Genomic DNA, 13,206 nt, shown 5'->3' with positions numbered 1-13,206 from the left:
TACTGGTTGAACCAGATCTCCAGCAAGAAACGCGTTGTAGCAATTCATGAACCCCGCCATCAAAGCAATGGTTTCCTGAGTTTCCTTTGAGATAGGAGGAATATGACTGGAACCCGGACTAGAAGAAGCACCAGATGTTTGAGATTTAGCGGTAGAAGCAGGTGGTTAAGCAGGTTTAGGAAAGAACACTAGAGCTGGTTGCGGTGGAGCCTGAGATAATTGAACCTGGGAAGATTTGAACATTGAGAAGTTGTTTTGAGGCTGATATTGTTAAGTATACTGTCCTTGAGAGGCTTTAAACATCGAGAAGTTGTCTTGTGAAGTGAGTGCATTGTTGGAGGAAGCACTGTAGCCAGCTACATTGTAAGAGTTAGCATGATTTATGGCACGTTGCTTGTCATCCATGTCACAAGCCTTGACTATTGCCATAACTTCTGACAAAGTCAGCCTGTTGAGATCTTTCATCTTTTTAATTACCGCAACATTCATATACCATCTTTGAGGCAGGGCATTCACATGTTTATTGTTTGTCTCAGCGGCTGTCAGATTGATGTTTGCATATCTCATCTCAGTCACAAGGAATATGAACCTGTGCAGCTGAGTTTCCAATGACTCTCCCAGAACATGGTTGAACATATTGAACTTATGTCTCAAAAGATCTTGACGACTTCTTTTCATGTCCTCATTACCCTCATATACTTCAATCAGGGCTTCCCATAGAGCCTTAGCAGACCGCAGTTCTCTGAATCCCCAAGCAATCTCAGGTGAGAGTGCCATGGTTAGAGTAGAAAGTGCCTTGTCATCCTCTTCAACCTTTTCAAAATCAGAATCATCATATAACTCAACGGGTTTCACAGCAACTTCCTCAGAGTTTTCACGTTGGTACGTAATAACTTGAGGACCTCTAACGATACTTCTCCAAACCTTGGCATCTTTCATTTTAACATATTATTCAAACCTGAACTTCCACTCGCTAAACCCTTCATGAGACAACAAATGAGGGATACGAGTGGTGGTTCCCATTATTGAGTCCAATTCTTGATGTAGTGTAGCATTTGATGACCCATTACCATTAGTTAGTTGGTCCATTTTAACAATAACAGTAATAACAATGTTGATCCAGTAACTAAAGACCAAGTACGTTTTCAAAGCCCAAATAAATCAGGCCCACTATGGTTTATACCGAGAATTATCAATTTTGACCGAGAACTTATCAAGTCAACAGAGAACACGAATCAAGTCAACAGAGAACACTGGTTGACTGAGAACATCTATTGACCGAGAACACTTGTTGACCGAAAACGCTTAAATGTGACCGAGAACCAACAGATTTGCCCTAGAACCCTTGAATCTGGCCTAAAACACACAGATATGGTCGAAAACGATGAAAAATTGTCCAGAAACTCAGAGTATTCGGCCGAAATCCCTTAAATAACCTCGAAATCAATCAAGATGCCCGAGAAAAAGTTTGACTGGTTAAGATTGGCAACCAAATAAGTCCTGTGAATTGTGGGATTCAAACTGTTTCCAAACTAACCAAATCTTTGACCAAAAAAAACCTTTCTTCTCCGATGAACTTCTCACCGGAAAAACAAACACCCAAAACACCAAGCGAACCAATGAACCAAAACCTTGAATCCTCTGATATCACAACCGAGCCTAGACTAGGTCAATAGGCTCTGATACCAATTGTAAGTACTTAAGACGGATCTTTCAATATGATATCAATGATCTCTATGTTATTGCGGAAGATAACACGAGACGATCAAGGCGAATGAGTATAACACGTAAAGAACACAAGAGATGCTTCAAAAAATACGTATATTAACGTCCAATGCTTAAGCACTTGGTTACACAAACTCTCGTTCAACAAATATAAGTGAACGGCCACCAAACCCTACATACAATATGTCTATATATAGGGACTACAACCAAGCCCATTACAAGCCCAAAAGCCCACCGAGATCACAATATGATCTCGGTTTACATATACGCATGAACCACACACAAAACCAAACACAAACTAAGTACAAACCAACTAATACGGACCCAACATTTATCATTAATGTTATTTGAACTAATTTACAAAAGAGGGTTCATATTGTCAATATTTATGTTTTTGGTCCATGTACTATAATCAAGTTGTCCATCTATAAGTGAATATATCACTAACTTGACTCGTTTGTTGCAGTCATGGCTGATCAAGCACCTCTGAAGTTTATAGACACTCACAATATTTCTGGATGCCTCTTTGATCCTCCTCTAGCTCACAAGGAGTTCAAATCAATGATAATGGGGCTAAACACGTGCAGGATTTCTCACGCTTTACAAGAAACTCCTGTTATATGTAAGAAGATGGTGAGTGATTTCTGGAATCATGCTTCCATTAACCAGAAGAAGCCTGTTATTATTTCTAAGGCTATCATTCGTGAGGTGTTACTGTTAGGTGATCAACCTTATTACCCTACAGAGTATTCTACCGAAGCCATTGTTGTGATTGTACAAAGAATGGGATACAAGAGAACCTACCCTCCAGCCATTAAGAAGTTGTTTCATCCTTACTAGAGGTTCTTTATTCACACTTTCTTAACGTGTGTCTCAGGACGAAAAGGAGGTTCTGATGAGATTAACCATACTAAAATGTCTATTGTTGTTGCTTTGATCATGGATTGGAACTACAATTATTCCAAGTTCATGTTCGATGAAATGATAAGCAATCTCAAAGGAAAGAAGAATGAGATGTTTTTAATGTACCCAAGGTTTCTACAGATGATTTTCGACTCTCATTATCCTGAACTGATTAATTCTGTAGAGATGCTTGACTTGAAGGTTTTAGGTCCCAATATGTTTGGGTTAATGAAATAGTCGAGAAAAGGGGCCAAAGTGTTTTATCAGGGACTTCATCAACTGGTTAAGTTTGGAAGATTTTTTGAAACATAGGCTGTTGTTGTTGCTGCTAGTGCTTCCGTTGCTGAGTAGCATGTGGTTCCTGCTCAATGGCCCATAACTGCTTTTGAGACAATTTATGATGATGATGAGCGTGATAGTTCTCCACCACAACATATGGAGACTGAACACCAGGTACAACAGTTTGTACCTACTACTGAACAAGTTAAAGATTTTAAATCATTTAAAGAGAAACTCCAGTCGACTGCATTGAAGCCTCCTCGTCAGTCACTGTAACACATAATGAAGATGGTGCTGAAGAAGAGCCAGCCACCGATCTCATTCCACATAAATGACGAAAGAAATATCTGAGACCGGGTGTGCTGGCTATTGATCTTACACCAACCAATCAACTAACAATTACAGAGCCTATTACAGTTGAAGCTCAAACTGATCAAGGTCCATCTATTGCTACCCAACAAACTCAAGATCAGATCATTGATGATATCACGCAAGACTTTGAGTTAGAGGCACATATTCAGTCCACTAATGAACCATCGGGATCTTGTGACCCGATTGGTCAAGAAAGTTCAAGTGCAGCTGATAAGATTGCTCATATCCTTGTTATGGAAGACAAATTCCTACAAGACAAGGGCAAGGGGATTGCTCTAGAAGCCTAACCAGTTGACGTATAATCCTTACAACGCCGAGTTTTTAAGCTTGAACAAGACTCGATGGTGAAGGATATACGAATTCATAAACTTGAAACTAGTAATACAGACAAAGATTTAAAGATTCAGGAGCTTCAGGAAAACATGGGTGGCCTTACTGCATTATACTTGGGCCTCCAACAAAAGCTTACTCAAAAGTTTGGAGATGAATTTTAAATGTGGTGATGACAGTGGTGAGAAGACAGCTGGCGATCATCAATATGCTCCTAAAGATAGCGGTTCCAGCAGGTGTCATGCTTCAAACATTGATACCTCCGTGCCACTGAAACATTATTTGGCCACTCCTCCAAAGACAGATGAGCAAATTGAAAGGATACAATGGAAGATGTGGATAAGAAAGAACTCGAATCAGAATGTCGTGTCTTCTGATCATCCAGAGAAATTCGCTGTAGAACTCAAGAAAATTTTCTCTAATAAGTATGGTGATCACTCGGGGGTTGTCTCATGGGGTTATGATGTGGATAAAGAAATGTGGTGGGTCAAGAAAAAGTTGGGAAACACCGAATATTATAAGAAGATGAAGGACTTTGGTTCGTGGACAAAGGTTGATTTGAGTGATCTGATAAATGCTCCTTTCCATAACCCGAACAATGATCCAAAGGCCATTAACTTCGGAAATTATTTTGTGTAATCAAGTTGAACGAGGATTCACCAACATGCATACTGCTGAGTTATTTCTCAAGAAAGAAAAGGGGGTACGTGATCCTCACACTAACAAGATCATGTTGAATGTGATGTGGCCTCCAACTGATAAAGTGATGTCCATTCCGATCACCAAGAGATTTCCTGAGGGTGCTCTTGATGAAATGAAGTTTTGGACATATGATGGTGAAATGGCTACTGTCATTATAAGGCAAAACAAAAGACAATATTGTATTGTTAATCCAAGGTATTTACTAAAGTTTGGTGAAAAGGACATAAAGACCCTTACCGGTTTTCAGATTATAGTTGAACTACTTTATGAGCAGCTTCTAAGGAGTACACTAGAATGGTGGGGTCGATCATACGTACAAGTTTATGGGCGGGCGCTTACAAGGAAGCTGATGCTGACATACTTGAGCACGAGTGTTGATCAAGCGGTAAACCAAGGGGGAGAATGTTTTGTAAAGCAACGGTCATTGATATGCAAGAAATATGGTTGCCATAATTTTCTTTATATGGAAATGATGAATTTACTGATCAAATAGATTTTTAGTTTCTAACAGCTTTCTAATAACTAGTGCTTGAAAAACATTGTCAATCACGAAGCTAGATTAGGGAGCATCCCATCTTGCTAAAAATCAAATTTCTTCACCCCTATGAAGCTTGCTAATTTAGATAGAACCTCTATCAAAAGTAGGCATGTAAATGAACCTAAAGTTCGTTAAGTGTTCGCAAACCGTTCGGCAGCAAGTTCGTTTATTTTCATTTATTTAGTAAATGAACGAACATGAACAAAAAGTTTGTGTTCATTTATTTAAACAAATGGACATGAACACATGTTTTGTTCGTTCATTTATTTTCATGAGCGTTCATTTATGTCCGTTTATGTGTGTTTATATATGTTCGTTTATGTATTAACAGAAAGTAATCATTATTATCTGGATGAGTCATCTATTTAAAGGTTTTATATTTGTTATATGTGTTCATTTACATTTTTTTTATGTTTGTTTGTGTTCATTTATATTTGTTCATATATGTTGATTTATGTTCGTTTATCTTTTATGTTCGTTTAGATTTTAAGAAAACGAACATAAACGAATACAGATGTTCATTTTTTTAAATAAACAAACATGAACATAAATATCTATTTGATTAAGTGATCTTGTTCGTTTAAAATTAGATGAACGAACAAAAACATGCCCTTGTTCGTGTTTGTTTGATTCATTTACAAGCTTTCATTATTCACATTGTTGAATACATCGGTCTCAATATCTAGGCTCTTCCAATCTTATTTGTGTTCGTTTGTGCCCGTGTAGCATTTCGTGAACACATTCATTTCATTCATGAACGAACTGAACATAAAATCTCGTTCGGTAAGTGTTCATGAACACATTATTTCCTAAACAAGCGAACAAGAACAAGACATTGTTTGTGTTTGTTCAGTTTGTTTACAGCCCTAATCAAAAAAACAAAAAAGATAGAAAAGCGTCATTGAAACGACTAGTAACATAAACACAAGGAAACCCCATTTAGCATTGCGAAACAAATTCATTCTCAACGAAGATTGAAATTTGACAGTGAACATTCAACCATTTGTATAAAGTTAGACATTAAAGATTCAACCATTTATATTTCGTTGTATTCGTCGTTGTTGTTTTTATAGATTTCATTTTCTTTATTGGTTCCTAGCAACAAAATTTTCCATGTCGCACTAAGTTACTTATGAATGCATGCATGCATTTCTGGAAACCTTATGGGTAAAGCAGTAAACACCCATATCCAAACAACTCCAACCTGAAAAAGGTATAAATGTAAAAACTTCTCTACCATTTAGATAAAAGATTTTATGGATGAAAACCAATTTTAGATTACAATAAACTACACGGTTATATAGCCAAAGGGTATACGTCGTGCCAAAAATCATCCCAAAAGCTGCTAATGTGTACCTAAGCTATTTCTTTAAAAAGTTCTAACTAGGATGAGAAATTTTCCAACAAAGCTGCTAGTACAAGGTAAACTCATAAAATCAAAGTAAAAAAAGATGAAAATCATAGAGAAAATGGTGCTCGTTAAACCTATATAATATCTAAGAGCATTACCATTTCAACAATCAAAACACTCCTTATCTTTCAAACTTAAAAAAATCTTGTAACTATAGACTCCATCCAACCCAATATTTACATTCCCTAACTCTATATATTAAAAACATGCTACAGTAACTTTCATATTTGAAGAGCTACTGTAGAGCTTCCATCTTAACATTGTCGTTCACCCGCCCATCTCATCTCTTTTTCCTCTCATCTTTCTTTCTTTCTAATAAATCTCTCAAGTAGTGCTTATCGGCCTTCTCCGTTACCTCTAAAGAAAATCAAATCGAAGGCAAAATCAAAGACAAAAGCTGCAACATGTACTTCTCTCTATCTCTCAATTTTAATATGTTTATTGTAGGATTGTTACTTGGTATGATTTGAAAGTGTTCTTACAAATATGTTGGCAGGATAAAATAAGTTAATAAGATGTTCTATTTCCATGTTTTAAACCTAATTTAGAGCATAGGGTTTTGTAGTTTTACAAATTAAATTGCAGAATTAAGATAAAAGGGAGATTTAAAACCTTTAACTCCGAGGGTTAAAACACTTAAATAATATTGGTTAACTAAACATGAAAAATTAATACATTTTAACTTAACTTGTGTTTCGTAGTTGTGTCTTGTTCAACACTTCTCATGGCATGTTTATTTGAAAGGCTTTGATACCATACAGTGGCTTTAAAAATTCTTTCATAGGATATTGTAATACATTGTTAATTTGAGTCACATGTTGATACTGTAGTTTTTGATGGTATTATGATATTGTTGATGATAAGATAATTATTGAAGAGTGTTATAGTTTGGCCAGATTTGTATAAAATGAAATACAAAGAAACTTTAAGAACAAATCAGATTCATACTTCAAAAAATACAACACAAAATCTATTCAAACTTCATACTGCTATCGCCAAGTATATGTGTTGCTTCAAATTTTATAACCTGCTTAAACTTGCAAGGCTTCTCCATCAATACCGATCCCTCTATAAACCAAAAAAAAAAGAGTTGTGACTAGGGTTAGTATCTTTCAATTCCATTTGCATCGAAACCTCTTGAGTGCCTGCTAGTATTCCATTTGCTTGTTCCATTATATTCTAATACTAGTAGTCATTCACAATATAACTGGTAATTGTATTAACTGAATAATCTGTATACAATAGGAGGCCATATAGGACATATATTACATCTAATATTAGAAACAATCAATTACATATATAAACAAATCTCTGTCTAATACTCCCTCTCAAGCTAATGCCGGGGAGCAACTTTTAGCTATAATCTGAGAAGAAGAAATCGTTGTAACGATAGGGGTTTTGTAAACATGTCTACGATTTGATCATCTATCTTGATAAACTGTATTGAGAACTTTTGTTGAGCGACCCTTTCTCTAACAAAATGAAAGTCAATCTCCACGTGTTTTGTGTGCGCATGAAAAACGAGATTGGCTGATAGATAAGTGGTGCCGAGATTATCACACCACAAGATAGGTGGCAATGTCATAGAAACGTGAAGCTCCTATAGAAGTGCTTCAAGCCATGTTAAACTCAGCAATAGTGTCTACTAGGGCTTTATATTCAGATTATGTAGATGACGAGAGACAGTTTCTTGTATACGAGCAAGCCATGAAATAAGATTGGACCCAAGATATCCCCCCGTGGATCGACGGTCATCGACGGAGCCAGCCCAATCTGCATTGGAAAAGGCTGTGATAGACCGTTTGTGAGCATCAGTGTAAGCGTGAACAACAGGAGCTGACTTTTTTGAATCAACAAACCAAGAATAGATGTTCCTTGAAGATATCGAAGAATTCTTTTTACCGCAGACCAATTATATTCTGCAGGGGAGTGCATAAATTGACAAACTTTGTTGACCGAAAAGGTTATGTCAAGTATGGTAAGAGTTAGGTACTGTAAAGCCCCAATTGTTTGTCAAAATTTCACTGGATTGTCAAACTGAGGGCTATCTCCAAAAGCCAAATTAGAGTTAGGGACCAAAGGTGAGTCAACAAGTTTTGACTGAGAAAGACCCGCTTTTTTAATGATGTCAGTAATATATTTTTTCTGTGAGAGAAGAAAGTCATTACCTTTAAAAATTACCTCAATGCCCAAAAAGTATGGCAACCGACCCATGTCTTGGATCGCAAAGTAGTGCTCAGCCGTTGAATGATGTGGTCAATGAGCGGGGAATTGTTGTCGGTGAGAATTATGTCATCCACATAAACATGCATATATAATAAGTGACCATTATGGGAATAAATAAACAGTGAAAGATCTGTTCCAGACTCGTGAAACCCAAGTTGTAACAAGACTCCTGAAAGACGATTGAACCAGGCCCTCAGAGCTTGTTTGAGGCCATACGGGGACTTATGAAGCAGACACACATGATTTGGCTTTTGGGGATCGATAAAGCCTTGTGGTTGTTGTAAGTACACGGTTTCCTTGAGATCACCGTGAAGAAAAGCGTTTTGAACATCTAATTGGGGAAGATACCATTGCCTTGAAACGATAAGCGACAGAACCACAAGAACCGTGGTGGATTTTACCATCGGACTAAATGTCTCATGATAATCAATTCCCGGCTGTTGGTTAAAACCTTTCGCCACTAAACAGGCTATGTAACGTTTTATACCCATTTTCATCATGTTTCAGCATGTATACCCACTTACAATCAACAACATTACCATTCGGAACTGGTTGTACTAAAGTCTAAGTACCGTTTCTCAGTAAGTCTTTGAATTCCTCTGTCATGGCAGCACACCATTGAGGACTTTCGTTAGCAATGGCAAAGGTGGATGGTTCGGTTGAGGAAGAGTCAATGGAAGTGTGAAAAGAAGAAGCATTGTAGGAAGTCTGCTGCTTAGGATTTTGTCTAAGATTTGGAGGGCGTGTACGTGGTTGGGTGTCGGTTGTGGTGGAGATAGGAGTGGATTCTGATGGGACAGAAGGTTGAGTTGATGATGGAAAGGTTGGGGTAGTAGATGGGGTTGTTTGAGCAAAACTTTGGTACGTTTGGTAAGCTGGAATTGTGGGTTGAGTGGCCATAGTAGAGCTTCACTGATAGGTGGCAGCAAGTGGGGCTGCTGGTGGGGAATTTTCTGGTTGGGGAGAGGTAGTGGGTGGTTGGACAGAAATGGTTCGGGCTGAGGGTGATGATGGTTGAGCTGAGTTGGTAGTTGGTTCAATTTTGTTGGGAGTTGGTGAGGTATGATGTTGGTCGTTTGTGGAAGATAATGGTTGTTCATGTGTTGTAGGAAAAGGATAGGATGAAAAGTAAGGATCAGGAGAAGGTGGGGTAGGTGTAGGAGAAGATGATTGAAGAAAAGAAAAATGCGTTTCATTAAATCGTACATGTCGAGCGAAGTAAATACGATTTGTGGTAGGATCAAGACATTGATATCCGTGATGTGAAGGACTATACCCAAGGAAGATACATGGTAATGAACGGAAATCCATTTTGTGTGGATTGTATGGACGAATATGAGGAAAACATTGGCACCCAAAAACATGTAAAAATGAAAGATCGGGTTTACGATTGAGAAGATGCTCAAATGGAGAGATATGGACGAGGTACGAAAATGCATGCGGTTTCAAAAGCAAAATTCCAAAAACACATTGGAACACCAGATTGTGCTAAGAGCGTGAGGCCGGTTTCGACCACATGGCGGTGTTGTCTCTCAAAAGCCATTTTGTTCGCTTGTATGAGGATATGAGAGGCGATGTAGAATTCCAATTGTTGTAAAGAAAGAAGACAAGTTTCGAAATTCCCCACCCCAATCTGTTTGAACTAATTTAAGTCGTGTTTTGAATTGTCTTTCGGCCATTGTGTGAAATTGTTTAAAGGTGCTAAATACATTAGATTTTTGTTTAGTGGAAAATATCCACATATATATAGTGTAATGATCAACACAAAGTAAAAAATAGCGATGACCATAAAATAAAGTAACAGGAGCAGTGTGACATCTGCCTGTTCGAATATTTTGATTTATAATATATTGATTTATGTTGGTTTATTCATATCTTGTGTCTACCTTGCGCCTGCGTGAATGAATGTATTTATTAAATATTGACACCCAATAGTGTCACGAGTAATGAAACAATATGTGGCGCCCCGATGTATAATCCGCCTTTGGTCGGGGTGTTACAAGCAGGTCCCCAAACATCACAAAAAACCAAATCCAATACATGGTACTTTTATGATTTGAAGAAGATAAATGCAGTTTTGGAGACTTTCCCATGGGACATGAATTACAAAAAGGAAAAGCAGAATTATTGCTAACAGGAAGACAATTCTTTGAAATCATGGATTGTAAAAGTTGCAAGTAAGGATGTCCAAGTCTTTGGTGCCATGTTGTAGGAGAAGCTCAAACGGTAGAAAAAAGCAACATTTGAGACAGGATAAATCTTTGGTAGATGAAAGGAGTAGAGACCATCTTTACTTGGACCCATAAGGAGCATAGTTCTGGTAATCGTATCCTTCACATAAAAAATGTAGAGTGAAACTCAAAAAAGACATTATTATTGTCACACCCTCAAAATCCACTAACGGAGTTTTACCGTCAGAGGGTGTGAACTGGCAGGATCGGAATCATTAGTTATAACCAAACCAAAGAAAAACGTTTAAATGAAAGTAAGTGCGGAAGCGTAAAACCTTAATTCAAAAGTTGCGTCACGCAGGACGACTTAAAACCAAATGTAACTGTTAAAATTAAGTTTGCAGAATAAAAGTGTTTTCATTAATGCATGCTCCTAAACCGCGCGCCCGCCTCGGCTACCTGAGAATAACATACTAAAAGTGTCAACACAAGGTTGGTGAGTTCACAAGTAAAATAAGATAAATCGTTTAGCGTTTTGCGTAACCTCGTTACGACGTTTAAATGTTGCGTAACCCCGTTACGACGTTTGAGTGTGTAACCACGTTACAGCGTTTGAGTGTGTAACCACGTTACAGCGTTTAAGTGTGTAACCACGTTACAGCGTTTAAGTGTGTAACCACGTTACAGCATTTAAGTGTTTTGCATTACCAGATAGTGTTATGTCAAATTATATATCGATAGGTAGCTAATCTATACAACAAGTATCGCTAAGTGGTTCGCGACCGAAGCTGACTGTTTATCAAGGGCCCGTCACCAGGTCCTCCAGACCATGGTAAGTGTTAGCCAAAATTTACACCCACTCAACCTCCAGTTGAGCTTAGCGTCGGGTGGGGTTTGTCAAACCCAGTAGTACTACCCAAAAGTGACTCGCTATTCCAAATATTAACCGGTCCGATGTGTGGGACTTCAAATGTTACGTATGCCGCTTAGCCTTTACAAGTGATATATAATTTATAACAAAATCTTTCATATGCGTTAATCTCAGAAAATATGTTTATCGGAGTATGTTATCTCCCCCAAGTGAAAAACGTTTGAAAACAGTTTAAGAGTGGGGTAAGTGAACTCACTGTTTGCGAAGAATATCCGATCTAGATCACCGAGTGATGCGCGTCGTAGAAAACTCTCTAGCGTTCTAAAATAACAAAGAGATTTTCTAAGTATCGGAATGTTTAACGAGTCTCTAGACTCGGCACATAATACCTATGCACGTAACATGTTTCGTGTTTCGTTTGTGAATCGTGTGTGACTTAAACAAGTAAAATTGTGATACAATACATGAGTGAGCAATTACTTTCGTGTCACGTATTAATAACATACTTATTAGCAATTATTCCCGTAGGGGCATTTTGGTCAACAAACAAAGACTAACTAACCATTATTCCCCATAAGGGCAATTTGGTCAATTCATGGCAATCAACTAGCAACTATTCCCCGCAAGGGTATTTTGGTCAAAATACAACAATTATATAAAAACTATCATATTTCATGCATTCCTATACAACTCAGCAGCTAGTTTCGTTATGACAGAATTTCTACTTGAAAGATTGCACTAGTTTACCGATTATAACGTCTCAATTAATTTACCAAAAATTACCACAGGAGCATACATATCTTAGGTTTCCAGAACATCTTTTATCTTATTTTTATTCCATATAGATTGTTCATAATGATCAAAACATTACAGCTAACTTATATCAGTCAGATTCATGCACATCAGAATGTTATTTGCAATTCCCGTTAAACGAAAAATCCAATAAATGCAAGACCACTTGGGTTTGGTTCCTAACTCAGTGAGTCAACCTCCAGAAGTGGAACCAACCCAATTGGTCTCGTAGTTCATGAGATATAACATTTACAACATAACCTAACAGCAGGTATAACAGCTCAGCTTTGCATCACGTTTTTGTAAAATCATAAAAGTATACTTCCACTTATCCAAAAATTACGAATTTATACTTCATAGAAACTAGACTCAACCTAGTTTACTGCAGTACCCACAATCTCAATCAATTTTCACGTTTACACTTCGTTACAGTCAGTTAAACATCGTATATACGTTCTGTCCAGAATCTGTTCACATCAAAACTCATCATAATAACAATCTATGAACTATCATGCATCCATATAACCCTCTAGACACTATAACTACTATCCATGCATATCAATCACACCATACATACAAGATTAGGGTTTGTGTTTTAATTCAAATCAAGAACAACAATCAATCATGTATCAATATCAATCTAGTTATCAATCTATTATCCAACTAACAAGAATCATAACAATCACATACATACAAGATCGGCCGATTTAGGGTTTTCACACAACCCATCAAACATCAAAATTAAACAACAAAGAGGTAAGAGATGATCAAGTATACCTTCCTAGCACCTAGTTCTTGGATTAATCTCTTGATTTGATGTGTATATGTGTGTGATGGTGGACGGCAGCCGTGGGTCAAGAGAGGGAGAGAGAGCCGATCGGTGGTG

General features: G+C 37.5%; 1 protein-coding gene across 1 annotated transcript; it reads right to left on the bottom strand.

Moving 5' to 3' along the window:
* Positions 1 to 270: 270 nt before the first annotated feature.
* Positions 271 to 939, bottom strand: LOC143585507 (uncharacterized). The gene has a single exon (XM_077067280.1). The coding sequence runs from the start codon at positions 937 to 939 to the stop codon at positions 271 to 273; it is 669 nt and encodes a 222-aa protein (XP_076923395.1).
* Positions 940 to 13,206: the final 12,267 nt, after the last annotated feature.

The sequence above is a fragment of the Bidens hawaiensis genome, unplaced genomic scaffold (genome assembly GCF_021521415.1).
Source record: "Bidens hawaiensis isolate Kalapana, Puna unplaced genomic scaffold, B.hawaiensis_p1.1 tig00033874_1, whole genome shotgun sequence".
NCBI classification, from domain to species: domain Eukaryota; kingdom Viridiplantae; phylum Streptophyta; class Magnoliopsida; order Asterales; family Asteraceae; genus Bidens; species Bidens hawaiensis.
The sequence above is the reverse complement of the archived record's forward strand: the minus strand, read 5'-3'. Positions and strand labels throughout refer to the sequence as shown.